The following is a 24,535-nucleotide window of genomic DNA, read 5'->3' as shown; positions in this document are numbered from 1 at the left end:
CGGCTCCGGAGCCACTTGCGGCTCTTTAGTCTTTATACTGCGGCGCCGTGGTTTGGAAAAATAAATTGTAAAAGTATTTAGCTGCATGAGGGCCACAGAGCGCTAATCGTTCAGGCTGGAGACTTTTTTGGCACTGGGATGATTGTGGCTGATTTTAGACAGGATGGGATCAAATCAAATCTAAATGTATTTATATAGCACATATTAAAAACAACAAAGTTGACCATAGTACTTCCCAGTCAGTAAAAGCATAAGACAATTAAAACAAAACAATAAGAAAACATAGCAAGAAACAATAGGTGACAACACAACAAGCCAGATAACAGCCAACTAGTTAGAATCAAAAGCCAAAGTAAAAAGAGGTTTTATAATGGGATTTAAAAGACTGGATAGACTCAGCGGTACGAATATGAACAGGGAGGTTATTCCGGAGTCTAGGTGCCACAGTTGCAAAGGCCCGGTCACCTCTCAACTTCAGTCAAGACCTTGGATGTACTAGGAGCATCTGATTGGACGACCTTAGTGCTCTATTGGGATTGTACAAATGGAGAAGTGAAACTTTCTAGATCCTGGTGTTCAAATATGCCCCAGTCTGTCTGTGTGAAGCGGTCCTGTGATTTGAAGAGAGCATTTCCAGGTTGTAATGGTCTTTGTGGTGGGCCTGACACTGCGTCTGAGGGGGGTGTAAGGCTGGGAGAGCAGGAATGGTAAATGGTCTGTATTTGTATAGCGCTTTACTTGGTCCTAAGGACCCCAAAGCGCTTTACACTATACACAATCATCCACCCATTCACACACACATTCACACACTGGAGGGATAGGTAGTTGGACTGACCGAGGTGGGGGGAGGGGTATGGCTCTATGCATGCTTGATGTTGGAGTAAACATGGTCTAGAGTGTTCTCTCCTCTGGTGGGACATTCGACATGCTAATAGAACTTTGGGAGCACAGTCTTTACGTCGGCCTTAGTAAAGTCACCTGCAATTATGTGAACGCAGTCTGGGTAGGCCCGCCGCTGTTAACATGCTGGGAACTGATCTGATCTTTAGGCAGAAGTGCATGTATTTATCTGACACAACGCCTCTGACACGGTCCCTAAATACTGGAGCTCCTAAGTTCACGTGTGGGATCATGTAACCTATCACATGACTGTGGGGAAAGCTTGAACGTGGCTTTGTTCGGCTTTTTCTAAATTACATTTTCTTCTGCTGAAATGTAAACTTTAAGCGGTGTTTTTGTAAAATACACTCACAGCCCCTAACGCTGACAAAACAGCGCCCCCTGTTGTTTTTCGCTTTAACGTTTTATAAACTGCAGACATGTAAACGTCATGACGCAGCGGGCGCAGGGGGAGTGGCCTAACACCCGGTAGTAAAGTGCAGTCATCAGACTGAGTGAAAACAACAACATCAGCTCGATGTTTGCGTGACTCTCGCGGAAGCTTCAGCACCTTTTTCCTGCCGTTTCCCCGGGGGAGAGACAGCCCTCGCACGCCGACACTCCGGCCTCTGTCCCGCTGACTCCCCGGCCTGTGTTCCCCTGAGTCCCCGGAGGAGGGCCTTCGGCAGCGGGCAGAAATGTGGATCCACCCGGAGGAGGTGCTGCTGGCCGGGGCTCTGTGGGTGTCCGAGCGGGCGAACCCGTTCTTCGTCCTGCAGAGGAGGAGGGGGCACGGCCGCGGAGGGGGGCTCTCCGGTGAGCTGGTATTTCAAACATTAGTTCTGCGGCAGATGGAATAATCGATTAGTGATCGATAAGCTGAAACTTGAAGATCCGGGGGTGTTTGCTGTTTTGTACGGAAGCGTAGAGCTGCCACCCAGGCAAAAGAAAAATACAAGTGTATCACGTTATAACGTGAAAGGTTTATTGTTCTAACAAGATACTTTTCCTGTTTGTACAACATACTATCATGTTTGTACAATATAATATTTATATTGTACGAACGTGATAATTATGTATATTGTAATAACGTGATATTATGTTGTTCAAACGTGAAAAGTATCTTGTTAGAACAATAAACCTTTCACGTTATAACGTGATACACTTGTATTTTTCTTTTGCCTGGGTGGCAGCTCTACGCTTCCGTAGTTTTGTGAGTAGGTGATCTGCACGAGCAAAGATGGAGGCAAAGTTTGTAAATGGCCTGTATTTGTATAGCGCTTTTTTTAGTCCCTAAGGACCCCAAAGCGCTTTACACAACCAGTCATCCACCCATTCACACACTGGTGATGGCAAGCTACATTGTAGCCACAGCCACCCTGGGGCGCACTGACAGAGGCGAGGCTGCCGGACACTGGCGCCACCGGGCCCTCTGACCACCACCAGCAGGCAACGGGTGAAGTGTCTTGCCCAAGGACACAACGACCGAGACTGTCCAAGCCGGGGCTCGAACCGGCAACCTTCCGATTACAAGGCGAACTCCCAACTCTTGAGCCACGATCGCCCGTGTCTACAGGGTAAAAATGCGGTTTGAACTTTAGCACACATCAGCAAATTTCCACGTGATTGAACGTGATGCTGTGCAGCTAACCCTAACCCGGAGATCACCGTTAGCTCACACAGTGCTGTAAAATAACTGCCCGTCTGCCGTACCAACATGGCTGCTGAGTGACCTGCACACTCAGCCCACATGCTGCTGTCTGTTAGATTTAACTGTGTGGATGTGTCTGAGGTGGAGCTCCTGCAGATTGTGTTCATTCATGCTGTGCAGAAAGTGACTTGCAGTTCGAAAACCAGCTGACAGGAAGTATGATTCATGGTCTGACCGCAGGATGCAAGAAAGGTCCTCAGGGGTCAGCTGACAGGAGTGTTTACTGTCCCGGTAATCGAGTTTGTTGGGTTGAAAGGTCATAGTGTTTTTAAAGGAGTGGGGGTGGACAGGTGGGAGGCCTGTTCAGCATATCACAGGTGTCTCATGAATTGTTCATAAGTGGCTGAAAGCATGGAGATGAAATGGGAAGATGAGCAGAGATGCAGCGAAACAAGAACATATACAGGGCTGGGGTGGCGGGTCGTTTCATCATCGCAGCAACGTGAGGAAGAAGGCCCACTGTCCAAGTGAAGGGTAAAGAGAAGAATCCGTCAGCTTCAGGAACAGAAAGGTTAGAGTTTAAAAGGGCTGAGCAGCTGTGGTTCAGCCTGCAGGACGACGAGGAGGAGGTCTCACTGATGCTGCCACAGGGAGGTGCAGCAAAGCTTCACATGGAGCCAGAACATGGAGGAACAATCAGAGGTGAAGACCACACAGCAGCAGAGACCCACCCTGAGCTGAGGTGTGTGTGTGCTCAGTGTGGAGAGGATCCTCCATGATGATCTTAATGTTGCAATTGGTTTAATTTGTAAATGAAAAGAATCTGTGGTCGGGGGCGCTGGTTTGACAAGGCTGCAGTAACGCCCAAGACGACCTGGGGCAGGTGATCAGGGAGAACAGGTGTGTCGCCCTGCACTGTATGTGTAGCTGGCTCAATGGGAGACAATGCTCTCATAGAACGATGAATTCATATGCACGGTATAACTAATTAAAAATTTTGAGAGTTTTTCAAAATTACGTTCAGCTGGTGGACGTGTACATGAGGTCACCACTGAAATGCTGAAACGATGTGTCAGAGTAATGACCTGGATGCTGCTGGGAGTTGGTTTAAGTCATTAAATGAATTATTTAATAGGTTTTCAGGTGCGAGTCCACCTGGGGAACCAGAGCAATCAGGGCCAGCGATTGTAGCACCATAACAGTTTGACAGAGGATCAATCAGGTGTGACTTGCACTTGTAGTTAAATCGCAGAGGGAACCATGATGTTAGACTAGAGATGTCTTTCAGCTCTGTGACTGTCTCTGAAACTCGGACCGACTCGGCTCTGACGTGTCCGAGCTCTGCCTTCAACAGCTGTTCAGTCAGAACAGAACAAATAACTGTCTCCCAAAATCAGAACCATGAAGGTCTGGAACAAGAAATGCTCTCTGATATGGTCCAAGTCCAGAACACCTTCAATCCAAACACTGATCAGATCCAGATAACTGCCCAAGTTGCTTCACCTGTCTGTCTCTGTGCAGGTCTCCTGGTTGGGACTCTGGATGTGGTTCTGGACTCCAGTGCCCGGGTAGCACCATACAGGATCCTGCTGCAGACTGCGGACTCTCAGATCTACTGGAACATAGCTTGTGGTGAGTGGACCTCGTCGAGCTACGACCGTGAATGCAGAAAATGTCATTTCTGGTCATGTTTACAGGTAAACGTGTAGAAACACAAAGGCGGGAGTCATAAAGCAGAGCGGCGCTCCGATGCAATGCGCTCGGGTTGATGCTTCCAGCAGTTTAACTTGCGGCCTTCGACCGCTGCTGTTAAAGATCTCTAACATAAGAAGTTGCTCGTCATTTTGGTGTGACAGTCACCATCCCAGAGGTGAGGAGACTTTCTGAGCCAGCTCACCTGCTGCAGAGCTTTTTCAGTCCAGTTTTATTTAAGAAGTGTGAAATCTCAGTAACAGCTGCCTGGAAAAAGCTTCATATTGCGAGGTAAGAACTCCACAATAGCTCGACGATTAACAGGTGTATTTTCCCCAAAGCTCCTGTTGGCTGGTCTGTTCCCATGTTGGCTTCAAAAGCATGTTTGTTTGTGGTGTCAGTGCTGCCGTCACACTGTCACATGAACGCCGAGCTCAGTGATCACTGCCTCTGAGAGCCTCCAAAGAGTTCTGATGCATGAACCTCTTATAATGACCTGGAGGTCACAGTGGACTGTGACCTCAAACAGATGGAGAACATTTTGTCCTCAGTCTGCACAAAATATCTGCTGCCGTCGCTCGAAAGACCTCTGACTGGTGAGGGGGAGGATGTGACCTCTAACAGAAACTCACAAGTTCATCGTCACTGAGGTCGACACCATGGGCTGAGGATGTCTCCTGTCCAAAGATTGCCCAGATTATCCTTAACTTGATGATATCATAGTGGCTGTAAGCATGTTGGTTAATTTAGGTTAACATAACCGTGACTCTGTGGTCCAGCTCCACTTTACCAGCTCGGGCTAAGATCTAAATCATTTCACAGATTTGTAGTTACCTGGTTAGCTCACCTGCAGCGTTCCTGGTGGACGGCGCTAATCTAAGAAGCTAATATGAATTTCACTGAAGAAAAGGTCGTCGGCTTTCATTTGTAGTTTGCGTTCTTTGTTTTTGCGTAATGACATCACAGGCACTGATTGGCTGATTGTGTCAGGTGTGTAACATCTAATTGTGTCGTGTGAGAGGAGCCACCTGGTTAAACCCTCAGCTGTGTCTTGCAGGTTCATCTAGGAAAGAGATCACTGAGCACTGGGATTGGCTGGAAGCCAATCTCCTCCAGACCATCTCCATCTTTGACAACGACGAAGACATCACCACCTTCGTCAAAGGAAAGATCTCTGTATGTCACCTCCTATTTGTTCAGACTGTCTGTTTTTTGCTGTGTGCTGCTGCTGAGTGATGTCACTTCCTGCAGGGCATCATCGCGGAGGAGAACCGGTTAAAGCCCGGAGAGGAGCACGAGGAGGACAGCGGGAAGTTTCGGGAGGCAGAGTTGAAGATGAGGAAGCTGTTTGGCATGCCTGAGGAGGAGAAGCTGGTGAATTATTACTCCTGCAGCTACTGGAAGGGCCGAGTGCCACGACAGGGCTGGCTCTACCTGTCCGTCAACCACCTGTGCTTCTACTCCTTCCTGCTTGGAAAGGAAGGTACGAGCAGCCAATCACAGGCCAGCATTTAGTCTTGTTTTTACACTGAATGCTTTGTTGCTTAAAGCTCAAAGAGAGAGCTCAGACATAAAACAGCTGGATCATATACACCTGACTGAACAGCAGAGACCAAAGTTAGAGGATAAAGTACTCCTTTTTCTTCTCTTGTTGATGATCATGACGTGAAGGAATCGATTCTGTGGGCGTGTTTTACCAAGATTTGATATAAAACAACCAGGGCAGAACGTTTGAGTTGGTTCAGATAGATCATAAAAACGACTGCATCCACAGGAAGTGCTAAGGTTTGTGTCTTGTGTGGCTTCAGGTCTTACTCAGAATCAAGGTTCTTGCACATTCTTTCTTTGTGTGAGGTTGGTTTGAGCTCATTCTTGCCTCCATCTCGCCCACACTTTGATATCTGGACCTGGTTTCTTTGATTTTATCAGCTGTAGCTTTGTCCCCAGAGGTCTTCCAGGTTCTCTTGGGTTTGGATCAGGACTCTGGGTCAGCTGTGAGGATTATGTTGTAAAATAACTGTGTGAAGGAACGGACCCTGCTTCAGAGTAAGACCTGAAGCCACGGGCGACCGTGGATCAGGGGATTGGGAATCGCATCTGTAACCGGAAGGTTGCCGGTTCGATCCCTGGGCTCTCTGTCCTGGTCGTTGTGTCCTTGGGCAAGACACTTTACCCTACTTGCCTACTGGTGTTGGCCAGAGGGGCCGATGGCGTGATATGGCAGCCTCGCTTCTGTCAGTCTGCCCCAGGGCAGCTGTGGCTACAACCGTAGCTTGCCTCCACCAGTGTGTGAATGTGAGAGTGAATGAATAGTGGCATTGTAAAGCGCTTTGGGTGCCTTGAAAAGCGCTATATAAATCCAATCCATTATTATTATTATTATTATTATAATAAGACACAAACCTCAGCACTTCCTGTGGGTGCAGTCGTTTTTATGATCTATCTGGACCAACTCAAACATTCCTCCCTCACTGAAGGTTCTCCTCACATCATATGTTCCCCAGCCTTTCTGGTCGTTCTCTTGATCGTAGAACGGGTCAGTGCAGAACATACACGCATCCATTCATTTCCTATCTTTTTTTTATGCTTGTGTGCGTTTGAGTCACGGCGGCAGCAGCCTAAGAAAAGTTTTCCAGTCCTGCCTCTCCCTGGCCACTTCCTCTCTCTTATCCAGGGGGACACCGAGATGTTCCCAGGCAGGGGTGGTCCTGGCCTGTTTGGTGCCCTGGGCGAACACTTTCTCTATGCCATGAGTCCCACTCACAGAGAGTTGGGGAATGGCTGCAATCATAGCATTGTAACATGGTGACAGATGTACCCTTAGGCCCCCTCCTCGATTCAGATGGTCTTTGCTGGCCCTACTTATGAATGTTGTTTCAGGATACATAATACCTGCCATTATCCAAAGACACATCTGCTTACCTGTGTCTGACCTTCTCTTGTCCACCTTCCATCAGTAATTTTGCACTCCAGTATTAACACAAACCCCACAACATAAACTAATAGACCTACACCTTGGATAGGGTCTTTCTTTCTGGGATTGCACACAACCCAGGAAAAGTAATTTATGCTTAATGGACTTGGATTGACAACATAATGAATGAAATGTGCACTATTCAAAAGCACCCCCCTCCCCCGACTTCAGTGCAGCAGCAGCAGGCGCCCCGAGGGCCCTCGCGTTCATTTTTCGTGTAATGTGTGTGAAAGAATTTAGAAAACGCAGTCGAATGCCTTCTCCAAGTGCACAAAACACATGGACTAGATCGCCAAACTCCCAGGCACCCTAAAATATCCTCCAGAGGATAAAGAGCTGGTCCAGTGTTCCACAACCTGGACAGGTACTACATTTGATGGTCGGGCTGTCCTCTCAAGCATCCTGGCACAAAACGTCCAGTGGAGGCTGAGGAGTGTGAGGCCCCTGAACCTGATGTCCCCCTTCTTGTGAAAACTCCCAACCCTGTCCCTAGCAGGGGAACTTTTGATTTCTCCTTTGACCAATTTGCCACAGGAGACCTTATCAGGGGGATGGAAACCCACCACAACTGCGAACATTATATTTGTCTCATGTCACTGTTGTGTTTTGGGGCTTTCTTTGATATCCCAGAAATCATCCTCTTTGAACAACCAGATTCAGGTTGATCTCTTCATGTGAACAAACAAAAGTGAACAAACTTTTACAGATTACAGGTAACTCACCTTGGAGTCCAGGGAGTGCTTTTAAATACCTTCTATCACTCTGTGGTGGCATCTGTCATTTTTTTACAGTGTTGTATGTTGGAGCAGCAGTTTATCAGCGGCTGAGAGGAAGAGGTTGGATAAACTCATCAGGAAGGCCAGCTCTGTTCTGGGATGCACCCTGGACCCAGTGCAGGTGGTGGGAGACAGAAGGACTCTGGCCAAAATAACATCTCTGATGGACAGCCTCCCACCCCATGCATGTAAATGTTGCTGAACTGCAGAGCTCCTTCAGTGACAGACTGCTGCGTCCTCGATGCATGAAGCTGCAGATCCTTCCTCCCTGCAGCTGTCAGACTGTACAATCAGAACTGCTCCCAACAAACATAGATGTTTACATCAGTGCTGTAACTGCACTATTTTATCAAGCGATTCACACTAAACCTGGTTTGCCTCTTATCTGTATTTAATTTAATTTAATTTAATAACGGTACAGTACTCTGTTTTTGGTAACCATTGTCCTTGATGTAAATATGTAAATATGTTTCTGTTCTTGTGTTTGTTTGTATACCTGTCTTTCTGGCTGCTGTTACATCCAAATTTCCCCTTGTGGGACAATTAAAGGATTATTCTATTCTATTCTATTCTTGACCAGGTAACAAAAACTCATTGTCCTTCAGGGTCTTTTGTTTTCAGATTTAGGAGAACCTTGAATCAGAACTAGTAGTATGTTGAAAATGTCAGAAAACCTAGGTTTTTCTCTACTTTTGGTCTCTACTGTAGAAACCCGTGCATTGTCTTAACCAGCTCTGCGTGTTGGAGCTTCTCCCAGCTGTCTTTATGTGTGAGAGGTGGGGTTTAGAAGCATTCAGAAGTTCTTTGTTGATGTCATCCTGTGACCTCTGACCTCAGTGACTCTGGTGGTGCCATGGACCGAGGTGACGCGGCTGGAGAAGAACGCCACCCTGCTGTTTCCAGAGAGTGTCCGCGTGAGCACTCGCGACACTGAACATTTCTTCTCAATGTTTCTCAACATCAACGACACCTTCAAGTTGATGGAGCAACTCGCTAACATTGCCATGCGCCAGCTGCTCGACAACGAGGCATTTGCTGCCGACCTGTCGCTGCCCAAACCCAGCAAAACGTTGAAGAACGTCTCTGCGCTGAAGAGGTGTCCCTCTGTTTGCACCAGACGGGTTTCTTTTCCTTAAGTCTGTTTTCAGCGCACTCTTGGTTACCATCAACATCTCTCTCTTGTCTGCAGGGATCTGGACGCCCGAGCGAAGAACGAGCGATACCGGGCGATGTTTCGGCTGACGCAGGAGGAGCGGCTTGACGGACACACGGACTGCACCCTGTGGACGCCGTTCGCAAAGATGCATGTTGTCGGACAGCTCTTCATCTCCAACAACTACATCTGCTTCAGCAGCAAAGAGGAAGACCTGTGTCAGCTCATCATACCCCTCCGAGAGGTGAGCTGGGTCAGCTGGTGCTGCAGGAAGTAGATGAGCTGTGGTCAGAGGTCACATGATGGCTACAACATCACATATTACAGAGTGTTGCAGATGAACACAAATACTTTCATACTGTGGTCACTTTACCCATCGTCCTCTGCAGGTCTCCATTGTGGAGAAGGCGGACAGCAGCAGTGTCCTTCCCTGCCCTGTCTCCATCAGCACCAAGAACAAGATGAACTTCCTGTTTGCCAACCTCAAAGACAGGGACTTCCTGGTCCAACGTATTTCTGACTTCCTGCAGCGAACCCCGGACAGCTCGTGGGGTGACACCAACCCGCTGTCTCAGATTAGTCACTCGGTATGTCCATCACAGCTCGTACCATGGTTCAGCTGCTTTCACAGAGTCCTCATGGTTTTGTTTTTGTCCTCAGGCGTCCTCCTCCGTACCCCCATCTTCTTCTCCAGGTTCTGAGTCCGTTCAGAAGGCACGCCATTATCACCCTGGCCTACCCACAGCCATCCAGGGTCTCCTGCAGCTCTACCACCGAGACGACCCAGAGGACCTGGGACCCAAAGCCGTGAGTACAGATCCGCTCAGTACTCAGCAGTACTGATCAGGCAGTCCTGGTACTGATCTCATTTCCTCCCTCCTGCAGATGAGGGAGAAGATGAAGGAGGAGTCATGGAACATCCATTTCTTAGAGTTTGGTCGAGGCGTCTGCATGTACCGGACTTCCAGAACCAGAGAACTGGTCCTCAATGGGATCCCAGAGCGCCTGAGAGGGGAGCTGTGGCTGCTGTTCTCTGGTTCGTGTTTAAGCGTCATTCAATTCAATTCAATTCAATTTTATTTATATAGCGCCAAATCACAACATAAGTCGCCTCAAGGCGCTTCATAGATACAGAGAAAAACCCAACAATCATATGACCCCCTATGAGCAAGCACTTTGGCAACAGTGGGAAGGAAAAACTCCCTTTTAACAGGAAGAAACCTCCGGCAGAACCAGGCTCAGGGAGGGGCGGCCATCTGCTGCGACCGGTTGGGGTGAGAGAAGGAAGACAGGATAAAGACATGCTGTGGAAGAGAGACAGAGGTTAATAACAGATATGATTCAATGCAGAGAGGTCTATTAATACACAGTGAGTGAGAAAGGTGACTGGAAAGGAAAAACTCAATGCATCATGGGAATCCCCCGGCAGCCTACGTCTATTGCAGCATAACTAAGGGAGGATTCAGGGTCACCTGGTCCAGCCCTAACTATATGCTTTAGCAAAAAGGAAAGTTTTAAGCCTAATCTTGAAAGTAGAGATAGTGTCTGTCTCCTGAATCCAAACTGGAAGCTGGTTCCACAGAAGAGGGGCCTGAAAACTGAAGGCTCTCCCTCCCATTCTACTTTTAAATACTCTAGGAACAACAAGTAAGCCTGCAGAGCGAGAGCGAAGTGCTCTAATAGGGTGATATGGTACTACAAGGTCATTAAGATAAGATGGGGCCTGATTATTTAAGACCTTGTATGTGAGGAGCAGGATTTTGAATTCAATTCTGGATTTAACAGGAAGCCAATGAAGGGAAGCCAAAACAGGAGAAATATGCTCTCTCTTTCTAGTCCCTGTCAGTACTCTTGCTGCAGCATTTTGGATTAGCTGAAGGCTTTTCAGTGAGTTTTTTGGACATCCTGATAATAATGAATTACAGTCGTCCAGCCTGGAAGTAATAAATGCATGAACTAGTTTTTCAGACAGGATATTTCTAATTTTAGAGATGTTGCGCAAATGGAGGAAAGCAGTCTTACATATTTGTTTAATATGTGCGTTGAAGGACATATCCTGGTCAAAAATGACTCCAAGGTTCCTCACAGCGTTACTGGAGGCCAAGGTAATGCCATCCAGAGTAAGAATCTGGTTAGATACCATATTTCTAGGCTTTTCAGGGCCGAGTACAATAACCTCAGTTTGATCTGAATTAAGAAGCAGAAAGTTAGCGGCCATCCAGGTCTTTATGTCTTTAAGACATTCCTGCAGTTTAACTAATTGGTGTGTGTTATCTGGCTTCATGGACAGATAGAGCTGGGTGTCATCTGCATAGCAGTGAAAATGTATGCGATGTCTTCTAATGATACTGCCTAAGGGAAGCATGTATAATGTAAACAGAATTGGTCCTAGCACTGAACCCTGTGGAACTCCATAATTAACCTCAGTGTGTGAAGAGGACTCTCCATTTACATGAACAAACTGGAGTCTATTAGATAGATATGATACAAACCACTGCAGTGCAGTACCTGTAATACCTACAGCATGTTCTAATCGCTCTAATAGGATATTATGGTCGACAGTATCGAATGCTGCACTAAGGTCTAGCAGGACAAGCACAGAGATGAGTCCACTGTCAGAGGCCATAAGAAGATCATTTGTAACCTTCACTAAAGCTGTTTCTGTGCCGTGATGAACTCTGAAACCTGACTGAAACTCTTCAAATAAACCATTCCTCTGCAGATGATCTGTTAGCTGTTTGACAACTACTCTTTCAAGGATTTTTGATATGAAAGGAAGGTTGGAGATTGGCCTATAATTAGCTAAGACTGCTGGGTCTAGAGTAGAGATGGCACGATACCACTTTTTTATGTCCGATACCGATATCATAAATTTGGATATCTGCCGATACCGATATGAATCCGATATAGTGTTTTTTTAATCAACAAAACTGTTTTTTAAAATATCTTGCTGCATTTTGCAAGTCTGCAAGTTCATACTCAAGTTTAAAACAACAACTACACTAAAGCTATTCTGTTATACCTGTATACAAAAAAAATATTTCATAGTTCAGCAATACTGATCAATCTAATAAACTTAGACCTACACCATCCTCCCTATTCTGGTATTTTAAAGAGTACTTAGCGTAAATATTAAGCAACCTAACTAATAGGGTTCCAACTTCCAGCAACAACAAAAATAAATAAATGAAAAATAGGGAACCACCCCTCACGCGCCACCTCATGATGCTTAATCGACGTAATCAACCTTAATTTGATGCAGTGTGAAAAAAAATGCACAGAAATCAATTATTTTTCAAGAAATATTAAATAGATTCAACATCTTTCTTCAACAAAATTGCAGACTGCACAGATGGTACCTTCCCAAAGGAAAAAGTACTATAGCTTACTAGGGTATATATATTAGACTTAATAGTTACTATATACAGTAATTGACTTCTATTCATTTTACATCAAATTAAAACTTTGGGTGTCAGATAATTATTTATTAAAAGCTAGACATTTTAAATGAGAATAAGAAAGAAAAGTATGTCTTTGTGCCCCCTTTTCCCAGTTAATGCCCTATCGGCCCCCCTGGGTAAACTTTGCTAGATCCGCCCCTGCACAGTTACCAGCCGTCAGCTACGTAGAAAAAGATCCTGGTGTAGAAAGTAATATTAAATAAATTGTAACAACAGCTTATCAAGCTTAAACGTGCTGCTGTTGTTCAGCCGCTGGTTTGCTCTTTCTGGCGCAAAGTGGACCAAAAACAAACAAGAGAGACTCGTGACAGAAAAGCCGATCAGCTGATCATTAGCAGTTTCACGATTGAAGTAGCAGCCGGAGAGCGAGAGGCAGTCGCTCGTTAAGCTTAACGTGGGAATGCTTTACAAACATTCAGAGATGGACTTACACACTTGCTTTACTTCTCTCGGGGATAACTTTGTCGGAGATGAAATGCCGGGTTGCTAGCGAAGCTCCAAATGCTATCCAGACCACCACAGGTCCGCATGCCACAGCTGCTCTATCACGTGATGCATACTGCTCCGACGTGCTAACGTTCTGAGGTGAGTTACGGTGTGTTGCAAGTTTTGTGAGGTGCTTTCGTGATATTTAATGGATCGGATTACCTTTTTTATTTTTCTCCGATATCCGATCCAGTAATTTAGGTCAGTATCGGACCGATACCGATACGTAATATCGGATCGGTCCATCTCTAGTCTAGAGATGCTTTTTGAGTAAAGGTTTAACTACAGCTAGCTTGAAGGCCTGTGGTACATAGCCGATCATTAGAGATAGGTTGATCATATTTAAGATCGAAGAATTAATTAATGGCAGGACTTCTTTGAGCAGTTTTGTAGGAATGGGGTCTAAAAGACACGTTGAAGGTTTGGAGGAAGTAATTATTGAAGTTAACTCAGAAAGATCAATTGGAGAAAAAGAGTCTAACTTAACATCGATGGTACTAAGAGTAGCTGTAGATAATATTACATCTGTGGGATGATTATTGGTAATTTTTTCTCTAATGATAAAAATTTTATTTGTGAAGAAGTTCATGAAGTCATTACTAGTTAACGTTAAAGGGATTGTTGGCTCAAAAGAGCTCTGACTTTTTGTCAGCCTGGCTACAGTGCTGAAGAGAAACCTGGGGTTGTTCTTATTTCCTTCAATCAGTGACGAATAGTAAGATGTTCTGGCTTTGCGGAGGGCTTTCTTATAAAGCAGCAAACTATTTCTCCAGGCTAAATGATGATCCTCTAAATTTGTGACACGCCATTTCCTCTCCAGATTACGAGTCATCTGCTTTAGGGTACATGTTTGAGAATTATACCATGGAGTCAGGTACTTCTGATTAGAGACCTTAGTTTTCACAGGAGCTACAGTATCCAGAGTCGTACGTAGTGAGGAGGTAAAATTGTTAACAACATAATCGACCTCTGTTGGGGTAGCGTTCAGATAGCTGCTCTGCTCTATGTTGGTACAGGGCATTGAAGATGATAACAGTGGGTGGATTATATTCTTAAACTTAGTTACAGCGCTTTCAGAAAGACATCTACTTTGATAAAGTCTACTCTCCACTGCTGTGTAATCAATTATTGTAAATGTAAATGTTATCAGGAAATGATCAGACAGGAGAGGGTTTTCAGGAAACACTGTTAAATGTTCAGTTTCTATGCCATATGTTAAAACAAGATCTAAAGTGTGATTAAAGTGGTGGGTGGGTTCTTTTACATTTTGAGAGAAACCAATTGAGTCTAATAACAGATTAAATGCCATGTTGAGGCTGTCATTTTTAGCATCTACATGGATGTTAAAATCACCCACAATAATTATTTTATCTGAGCTCAGAACTAAATCAGATAAAAAGTCTGAGAAATGAGACAGAAACTCTGTGTAAGGCCCAGGTGGACGATAGATGATAACAAGTAAGACTGGTGTCTGAGTTTTACAGCTGGGGTGGACGAGGCTAAGCATCAGGCTTTCAAAAGAATTAAAAGTCTGTCTTGGTCTTTTATTAATTAACAGGCTGGTGTGAAATATTGCTGCCACACTGCCCCCTCGGCCTGTGCTTCGAGATTTCTGGTAGTTAGAATGACTCGGGGGTGTTGATTCATTTAAACTAACATAATCATCCTGCTGCAACCAGGTTTCTGTATGGCAGAGTAAATCGATTTGTTGATCAATTATTAAGTCATGTACTAACAGAGACTTGGAGGAGAGAGACCTAATATTTAATAATCCACATTTCACTGTTTTACTCTTTGGTTCAGATGTGGATACTTTATTGTTCTTTCTTTGTAATTGTTTATGTTTAAGTTGTTTGTTGCTGGTTTTTAGTTTGTTTTTTGTCTGTTTGGGAGCTGACACAGTCTCTATGGAGATGGGTTTTTGGGGGGGTAGCAGGAGGAGAGAAGCTGCAGAGAGGCGTGTAAGACTGCAACTCTGCTTCCTGGTCCCAACTCTGGATAGTCATATTCAGAGTTGGGACCACGAATTTCTGTTTATGCTCATTTTCGCATACTCATCTGTCCTCCCGTCCATCCAGGAGCGCAAAACGAGATGGCAACCCACCCTGGTTACTATGGTGAACTGGTGGAACAGGCCATGGGGCTATGCTCATTAGCTACTGAGGAGATTGAGCGCGACCTTCACCGCTCGATGCCTGAACACCGAGCCTTCCAGAATGAGATGGGCATTGCCGCCCTGCGCCGCGTCCTCACCGCATACGCCCACCGCAACCCGGGCATCGGATATTGCCAGGTACTCCCATAAAGCAAAATGAAACAGAAGCGTTGTGTTTCCCCATCAAGCTCAGCCGGGTGCCTGAAACAACCCCCTGACACAGCTGATGACGTCTGCACTAACATGATGTGTAAGGCGTCCTGAGGTGGTGTCGGTTTGTTGTTTCTGACCTTCTGTCTCCTCCACCAGGCAATGAACATCGTCACCTCTGTCCTGCTGCTCTACTGCACCGAGGAAGAGGCCTTCTGGCTGCTGGTGGCGCTGTGTGAGCGTATGCTGCCCGACTACTACAACACCCGAGTTGTAGGTCAGTAGAAGGCAGGATCACAGCACCAGAGTAGATCCATCCTCTGGTGGAGACGGGTCTGAGGAGTCCTCCTTAGGCTTGGGGATAGTGACGTGGTTTCCGTATGTCCTGCAGGAGCGCTGGTGGATCAGGGGGTGTTTGAGGAGCTGACCCGGTCCTTCCTCCCCCTGCTCTATGAACACATGCAGGAGCTGGGGGTCATCTCCACCATCAGCCTGTCCTGGTTCCTCACCCTCTTCCTGTCTGTGATGCCCTTCGACAGCGCCGTCCTGTTGGTCGACTGCTTCTTCTATGAGGGCATCAAGGTCATCTTTCAGGTAGGAGTGCTGATGGACCCAGGGACACCCACAGATCCATTATTTTGGATGTGAATGAGATTGTGCTATAGCTGAATGACTTCCAGTCTCTAAATGTACCCGCAGGTGGCGCTGGCTGTCCTCCATGACAACATGGATGCCCTGCTCTCCTGTAGCGACGAGGGAGAGGCCATGACCATCCTGGGCAGGTACGAGTCCAGAGCCAGAATCGGCTCACTCCGAACTGTTCTGTGTACACCTGAGGAATAAATCCAACTTGTGTTGCAGGTACCTGGATAATGTGGTCAATAAACAGACGGTGGCTCCGCCCATCCCTCACCCGCACGCCCAGCTGACAAGTGGAGACGAGCCGTCGCCTGAAATCGATGTCTTTGACCTCATAAAGTCATCGTACGAGGTGATGCCAGAGTGGTGGTGGTGGTGGGGGGGGGGGGTGGGGGGGGTCACTAAGCTTTCTCACTGGGATAAATTCAGACGGATGACGTGAAGGTCAGAACCTAGAAAAACAGACTACTTTATGTAGACAGCCAATAAAACGATCAGAGCTCTACGTTGTGACTGATGTTGGAAACGTAAATGTTTTCTAATATTTAATGAATTATTCCGCCTTAAGAACACGCTGCATGCTGCCTTTGAGCTGCACGTTAGGTCTTCACCCAGAGCTGCAGGAGGAAGGGCCACAAACCCCACAGAGTCAAATACACACGGAGTACAAGAGGAATAAAGGACGATATAAATCACAAAATTTTTACATTTTCTGTAAATTCTGTGAATTTCAGGCAGCTCAACTTGCGTGAAGTGTTTCCAGCTGGGCGTTGCGTACCTGGAGTCGAGTGTTTTAATTGAAACGATACATTTTTAGACATAAGTTGTAACGGCCGCCGTTTTCTTTGTGAGTGTTTCTTACACGGCGTGCTGCGGGGAAAAGCCTGTTCTAACGTTTGAGTCTAAGGTTTATTTTTTTAGCACCTGGCGGCTCTTTTTACTTCTCATCCATAAACACTCTGCATCTTTCACGTGATTCAGTTTATTTTGAAAAGTCTCAACAGGATCTTGAGCTTTATTGTGAAAGGTTTATGTGGAAAATAAACAAGCGGACATGTGATGCGGTTACCGTCATTGTTGCTAACGACAACGCATAAAAACAAGCACTTCTGTCTGTAGTGTGGTTATATTAAATATAAGAGAACTTTAAAGAAAGAGAGAGCTTTAAGAAATTAATATGGCCACTACAGTGACCATCAAAATAATGAACAAATATTGCCGTAAACAGTTTATTTTGCGACACCATGAAACAAACGATAGCGTAAAATGAAACTATCAACGTTTTTATATCGTCATCCGATACATATCGTTATATCGAACAGCCCTAGCGGCCAACACATCAGGACGGTTAGCCCCGTGGGGTCCACCTCCACACTAAAGCTTTAGTGCTGCTTGAGCGAAGCGATTCTCCAGGACTTTTTCATTTCGAAAGCACAAATAAAATATTCACCGTTAACTTAACTGGCTGAAAGTCAGCTGTCACATTAAGGGCTGTGGTTGTGACCTTTCAATATGAAGCATCTTAAGGCCACTGTTATTGTGATTTGGCACTGTGTGAAAAAACCTGAATCGAAAATAGAGTTGAATAGATGACTGTCTGCACCTAGGCAGAGACCCTCAAACACCAATGTTGGGTTTTTGTACTGAACATGAACTACAGTGGGGCAAAAAAGTATTTAGTCAGCCACCGATTGTGCAAGTTCCCCCACTTAAAATGATGACAGAGGTCAGTAATTTGCACCAGAGGTACACTTCAACTGTGAGAGACAGAATGTGAAAAAAAAAATCCATGAATTCACATGGTAGGATTTGTAAAGAATTTATTCGTAAATTAGGGTGGAAAATAAGTATTTGGTCACCTCAAACAAGGAAAATCTCTGGCTCTCACAGACCTGTAACGTCTTCTGTAAGAAGCTTTTCTGTCCCCCACTCGTTACCTGTATGAATGGCACCTGTTTGAACTCATCATCTGTATAAAAGACACCTGTCCACAGCCTCAAACAGTCAGACTCCAAACTCCGCCATGGCCAAGACCAAAGAGCTTTGGAAGGACACCAGGAAAAGTATTGTAGACCTGCACCAGACTGGGAAGAGTGAATCTACAATAGGCAAGCAGCTTGGTGTGAAAAAATCAACTGTGGGAGCAATCATCAGAAAATGGAAGACATATAAGACCACTGATAATCTCCCTTGATCTGGGGCTCCACGCAAGATCTCATCCCGTGGGGTCAAAATGATCATGAGAACGGTGAGCAAAGATCCCAGAACCACACGGGGGGACCTGGTGAATGACCTGCAGAGAGCTGGGACCAAAGTAACAAAGGTCACCATCAGTAACACACTACAACGGCAGGGAATCAAATCCCGCAGTGCCAGACGTGTTCCGCTGCTGAAGCCAGTGCATGTCCAGGCCCGTCTGAAGTTTGCCAGAGAGCACATGGATGATACAGCAGAGGATTGGGAGAATGTCATGTGGTCAGATGAAACCAAAGTAGAACTTTTTGGTATAAACTCAACTCGTCGTGTTTGGAGGAAGAAGAATACTGAGTTGCATCCCAAGAACACCATACCTACTGTGAAGCATGGGGGTGGAAACATCATGCTATGGGGCTGTTTTTCTGCCAAGGGGACAGGACGACTGATCCGTGTTAAGGACAGAATGAATGGGGCCATGTATGGTGAGATTTTGAGCCAAAACCTCCTTCCATCAGTGAGAACTTTGAAGATGAAACGAGGCTGGGTCTTCCAACATGACAATGATCCAAAACACACCACCCGGGCAACAAAGGAGTGGCTCCGTAAGAAGCATTTGAAAGTCCTGGAGTGGCCTAGCCAGTCTCCAGACCTCAACCCCATAGAAAATCTGTGACGGGAGTTGAAAGTCCGTGTTGCTCGGCGACAGCCCCAAAACATCACTGCTCTCGAGAAGATCTGCATGGAGGAATGGGCCAAAATACCAGCTACTGTGTGTGCAAACCTGGTAAAGACCTATAGTAAACGTTTGACCTCTGTTATTGCCAACAAAGGTTATGTTACAAAGTATTGAGTTGTATTTTTGTTATTGACCAAATACTTATTTTCCACCCTGATTTACGAATAAAGTCTTTACAAATCCTACCATGTGGATTCATGGATTTTTTTTTTCACATTCTGTCTCTCACAGTTGAAGTGTACCTCTGGTGCAAATTACTGACCTCTGTCATCATTTTAGGTGGGGGAACTTGCACAATCGGTGGCTGACTACTTTTTTGCCCCACTGTATTGTTGGGCTTAATGCACCCAGAGTGGACTGTAAAGCTCTGTGGGTGGTCTAACAGTCCACACTACCTGTTGAGAGCGGCGCCAAACAGTCTTTCTCGTTCCCTACACGAGCTGATGGATCTTCCTCGGCAGGTTGATGAGCAGGTTTGGTGGTGCAGGAAGGATGTTTGTGATGAAAGGCGTCCTCTTCTCTGAGGTAACTGCAGCTTCTTCTTCTCTGTGCAGAAGTTTGGCAGTCTGCGCTCTGATGTCATTGAGCAGATGAGGTTCAAGCAGAGGTTAAAGGTCATCCAGTCCCTGGAGGACACTGCCAAGAGAAGTGTGGTGGGTGTTTTCACGAGCTTATACAGCGCGTTAATGAAGACATTGAGCTCACAGGTGTGTGTGTGTGTGTGTGTGTGTGTGTGTGTGTGTGTGTGTGTGTGTGTGTGTGTGTGTGTGCGTGTGCGTGCAGGTGAGAGCGATGATGACGGAGTCAGCCTTCAGTATTGAAGAGCTGGAGGAGCTCTACTGTCTGTTCAAGGTGAGTTCATGTTTGTTACACGGTTCCTGTGCTGACCTGATGTTCAGGTGTGAAATAAACCAAAAACATTTTTTCACCAATTCTGTTAGAAAGTGTTTCAGCAAACAGGACGAAACCACCTCATCGTCCTGCAGGCTGATCCAGAGCTGCTCAGCCTTTTACACTCTAGTCTTTCTGCTCCTGGGTGCTCTGAGTTTGCTCTGTGAGACAGCAAGCCTTCTCGGTGGGTCTTCTTCACTTGGCTGTACGCTGTGATGAAGGAAAGCACCCCTTCCCACGGCCTTTTGATGTTCTTGTTTCTGCTTCTGGACCAAAGTGTTGATGTGTCCTTTCCCGGTGTTCTCGTTGTTCCTGTCTAACAGTAGCTTCCATCACGTCTGATTACTTATGAAGAAATGTAGGTGTAACCCGCGCCTGTTTATCAGACAGGAAGTGACCTTGTTTTTGTGTGACCCTGCAAGAGTCAGAACTTCATTTTTTCCTTTTTCAAATCTGTTCTGTGACGTAAACATAGCTCTACCTGTATGTTCAAGCATGTTACTGCCTCTAACCCCGCCTCCTTTTTTGTCCATTCTGCCGATCCAGTCCAAACACATGACCAGCTGTTACTGGGGTTCCAGCAGCTCTGCCGCTGAGCGTCACGATCCCAGCCTGCCGTACTTGGAGCAGTACCGCATCGACCCGCTTCAGTTCCGTCAGCTCTTCGTCTCGCTCGCTCCCTGGGTCTGCGGAGGGCACAACCCAACCCTGTCGGCCCGCCTCTTCAGGCTGCTGGACCAGAACCAGGATGGGCTAGTCAACTTTAAAGAGTTCATCACCGGACTGAGTGAGCCCAGATTACAGCCTCAGATTACATATTACATATGCAGATCATAGATTAGTGATCCAAACGAAAGATTACAGATCTAGATTAGCACTTCAGAAAATAGATTACAGATCGACAATCCAAAGTACATATTATATATTACAGGTCAAGATTAGAGCTTCAGGTTACAGAGCTCCACAGGTCTTAGTGTGTATGTTTTGCAGGTGGGATGTATCACGGGGACATGACGGAAAAACTGAAGCTACTGTACAAGCTCCACCTACCTCCAGGTAACACAGCTCACCTGTACAGGTGAGTGTAACCCTGAATCATGAGATCAGCTCTTCCTTATTCTGCACTGATCTGGTTTTGGTCCTGATGAATTCTGTAACCCGCTGGCCGTGACGTCAGAGGTTCCAGCCTTTACACTGTCAGATTTTTGGAGCCAAACCCAGCGTGGTGGACCAGGTGTGAATGGGGTCGAAGTCGGGTTTTGGGTCTCTGTGGGGTCTCCTGGTTTTGAAGGGTGGTAAATTGAGAGCTGGTGAGAACTGAATGGATCAAAGACTGAACCACAGGTGGAGAACCTGCGACTCACCTGCTGCTTGTTTGTTTTAGCTCTGTGTCCAGAGGAGGCGGAGTCTGCTCTAGAGGCCACGCAGTTCTTCACCGAGGAGGAACCTCGAGGTACACACACACACACACACACACACACACACACACACACACACACACACACACACACACACACACACATCTGTTGTCACTTCCTGTTAAAATGGAGTTCTTCCTCCCTGCTGTTCAGAGAGGATCCTGTGGTTGTCGGTAATCGTTGAGTCTGCATGAAGCTTAACTCAAACTGATCAATCTGCATGAACAAACCTTGGATTAACACACCTGAACATTTCACTCTGCTTCTCCTTCCTCTTTTCCTTCTTCCTCTTCCTGTGATGTTTCCTTCCAGAAGCTTCCTACTTCTCTGATCAGAATGCATTGCGGCAGCAGGAAGTGACACCAGGTTTGTGTCTGTTTGGTTTGAGGGTTAGGGATGTTACTCTGCTGCCAAGTTATTCTAATGTTTTTCTCGTGTTTTTGTGATGATGATCATAACATTAGCAGATAATTTGAAAATTCCTGGCTAAGCTATCAGGTGAATTCCTCAGCGTTAGCTAAACTTAGAAGACCTTCAGCTCAGGATTGAATTTAACCTGGAAAATGAGGTCATGGTGACCTCATCCATCTTTAGACCGTCTGTTCCATTCTCACATTTAACCCCAAAGTTTGATAATGAGGATGATGATGATCTCTATCTGAACAGGTGAGGAGCCAAAAGATGGAGACAGTGAGGAGAAAAAAGGTAACTTGACCTCCCTGACTCGAGTCTTTAAGGAGGAGGAATCACTCTGAGGCTTGGCCCAATCGTTTGACCCCTGACCTTTGGTCTGTTTTAGAGGTGAAGGACTACAGGTACTACCTGAGGATGTGGGCCAAGGAGAAGGAGACCAAGAGAGAGACCATCAAAGACCTGCCGAGGATGAACCAGGTGAGAATGTGAGGTGTTACACCGTTTTTTTACAGACACAAGTGTGACACCCAGGTAGCAAGGATGGTTCAAACCAGGTATCTAAGGGGGTGTTAAAGGCAGCGTGCACCTGGACAGGTCGCCACAGAGAGACTGATTAATTTTAATAAAATTAAGTAATTAGTGTTTTTTTTTCTTAGTCCTGGTGGGGAGAGGAAGCCACAAACAAGCATACAAGTAAAATATCCTGTACAGCTGTGTGTCTGTTATTGTATATATTTATATATATATATGTGTGTGTGTGTATGTGTGTGTGTATGTCTGTGCGTGCAGGAGCAGTTCATTGAGTTGTGTAAAACTCTGTACAACATGTTCAGCGAGGAGGCTCTTGAGCAGCAGCTCTATCACGCCATCGCCACGGTTGCCAGTTTGCTGCTGCGCATCGGTGAAGTGGGCAAGAAGTTCAACAACGGCACCAAGAAGCGCGAGACCACGCCACAGACCTCGCTCTCTGCTCAGACGTTGCCCCACAGCCCTCAGGGGGAGGAGGAGGGGCCTGGTCACGGGGCGTCTGGTGAGTCCGAAGTGTGCCGAGCTCTGGCTGACGCCCAGCTGGATGTGGTGGCGCCTCAGATGTCCGACGAGGAAACAAAAGATGATGCGTCAGTGTCTTCATATTCGGTGGTGAGTGCCGGCTCGCTGCAGTGCGAGGATATCGCTGAGGACACGGTGCTGATCAGGGGCGGCGAGCAGAGGCAGGGTAGCGTGTTGGATACGGATTGGTCGATCACCTTTGAGCAGGTGTTGGCTTCGATGCTGACAGAGCCGCCGCTTGTCGACTACTTTGAAAGGAAGAGGGACATCCAGGCCAAAATGGCCGCCTGCAAGGCTCAGCGGGCAGTGGAACGCCAGATAAGCTCCGCCTCCGACCATGAACTCACGCGGCATTCTACCTGAGCACCTCCCTCACCTGTCCATGTGCACCATACAGGTAACCGATGTAATCAGCTAAGTGGATCATGGGACTGGAGCCTCTCTGATGATGTTACAGTGACTCTGATTGGCTGGCGGGTCCTGCAGACTAAACTTCCTGTTTCAGTGTTTCAGATCTTATCGATTAGAGACAATCTGATCAATCAATAAGCGCATTGATCTGTTAAAGGTCTACATTTCCTTTAGATGTTTCACAATAAAAGCCCTTATATTGTGACTGAGGTGTTTTACTGTGAAGGAGCTGGAGGAAGTGTTCCACAACGCTGTATAGATCCATCTTTTGAATTATTCATTGATCAGCTCCTGTGTCTCTGCAGGACCAATCAGTGAACAGGAAACAGAAACCGATAAATGGTTGGCGAGTTCCCCTGTAGAAGACTCAAACACATGTGAGTTGCATCAGACTTTTATTGTGAAATAAAGATTTATGATCAGTACTAATGGTTTATAATCAATAACGATGAAGACGCCATATTTCACCAGGTGTGTTTACACCTGGACTCTTACTTTGAAGCCTTGTTTGTTCTCTCCACTGCCTGTGTGATGACATCACTCTGTTTGTGATGATGTCATCGTGTTTTTATGTGTTTGACCTGATTTTAAACTCACTGTGTTGATCTGTTGTTCTAATAAATACTGGAGGAAGTTCTTACGCTGCTGTGTCATCTTTGAGAAATATGTCATAATTTAAAGGGTCGGTGCAACATATGACAGGCTCAGAGGTCGTCTCGGGCTTCATCGTCTTACTTCAGGTTTATAAGATTTTTATTAATGACACAGTTACACTTTCAGAAAAGACGTTTAAAGTAGATTAGTTTTGATAAACTGGTGAGCAGGTGTTTGTAGGTTCATGTGACCTCTGACCTCAGCACTGATGCAGGAAGTGACACACTTTTTCAGAGCGTGGGAAAATCGTTACCTGCAGTTCTGGTGATAATCCACTGAGCCAAACTTCACCTGATAAAGTAAAACGAGATGTCAGACTCACCTGTGCACCAGGTAAGGTCACATGCTGATATTTTGTTCTACTAGACTCATCCTGGAGCGTGCTTGGATGGATTCGACTCTCAGTCGAAGGCATGCGATATTGCTGCTAGTGTCACTCTAAAACAGGGTTTTTCCCAAGTCAAGGATCCTAAACTTTTTTTCATTTATTTTTGTTTTCTTAATCCTGATTCTGATTTCTGGTTTGGTGTTCTTATTCCAATTCCCTTAATTAGTCATTTTGTGTTCTGTATTCCTCTACAGAGGCTGAGCCTGTCGGTGGTTTCTTCCTGTTAAAAAGACGTTTTTTCGCATGATCAGTATTAATGTAGGGTCTTACAGTATAAAGGACTTTGAGGTGACTGCTGTTGTGATTTGATGATGTATAAATTAAACTGAGCTGAATTTAAAGGGTCTACTATAAAACCTGT

The 24,535-nt window shown here is 46.0% G+C and overlaps 1 protein-coding gene across 2 annotated transcripts; it reads left to right on the top strand.

The window, feature by feature from the left end:
- The first annotated feature begins 1,351 nt into the window (after positions 1 to 1,351).
- Positions 1,352 to 23,772, top strand: tbc1d9b (TBC1 domain family member 9b). 2 transcript variants are annotated; one of them, XM_085287320.1, is made up of 23 exons: positions 1,352 to 1,695; positions 4,052 to 4,162; positions 5,280 to 5,398; positions 5,474 to 5,705; positions 8,810 to 9,068; positions 9,162 to 9,369; positions 9,515 to 9,712; positions 9,786 to 9,932; positions 10,011 to 10,161; positions 15,151 to 15,365; positions 15,537 to 15,654; positions 15,769 to 15,971; positions 16,077 to 16,159; positions 16,239 to 16,368; positions 19,503 to 19,601; positions 19,732 to 19,800; positions 20,386 to 20,626; positions 20,830 to 20,895; positions 21,224 to 21,292; positions 21,570 to 21,623; positions 21,924 to 21,962; positions 22,057 to 22,148; positions 22,461 to 23,772. In XM_085287320.1, the coding sequence occupies exons 1-23, from the start codon at positions 1,578 to 1,580 to the stop codon at positions 23,082 to 23,084; spliced, it is 3,645 nt and encodes a 1,214-aa protein (XP_085143446.1). In that variant the 5' UTR covers positions 1,352 to 1,577; the 3' UTR covers positions 23,085 to 23,772. The 2 variants fall into 2 exon arrangements, with proteins under 2 accessions (XP_085143446.1, XP_085143454.1); XM_085287328.1 differs by lacking the exon at positions 21,570 to 21,623.
- The last annotated feature ends 763 nt before the right edge of the window (positions 23,773 to 24,535 follow it).

This window comes from Mchenga conophoros, linkage group LG2, assembly GCF_057382185.1.
Source record: "Mchenga conophoros isolate Kocher_MC1m ecotype Shallow Benthic linkage group LG2, M_conophoros_male_GT1.1, whole genome shotgun sequence".
NCBI lineage: Eukaryota > Metazoa > Chordata > Actinopteri > Cichliformes > Cichlidae > Mchenga > Mchenga conophoros.
This window is presented reverse-complemented; position numbering and strand designations above follow the sequence as displayed.

Coding starts and splice junctions, on each gene's coding strand:
- tbc1d9b (XM_085287320.1), top strand. CDS start 1,578: ATGTGGATCCACCCGGAGGAGGTGCTGCTGGCCGGGGCTCTGTGGGTG. Junction 5,706..8,809: donor CTTCCTGCTTGGAAAGGAAG/GTACGAGCAGCC, acceptor CTCTGACCTCAG/TGACTCTGGTGGTGCCATGG. Junction 19,801..20,385: donor AGCTCTACTGTCTGTTCAAG/GTGAGTTCATGT, acceptor CTGCCGATCCAG/TCCAAACACATGACCAGCTG.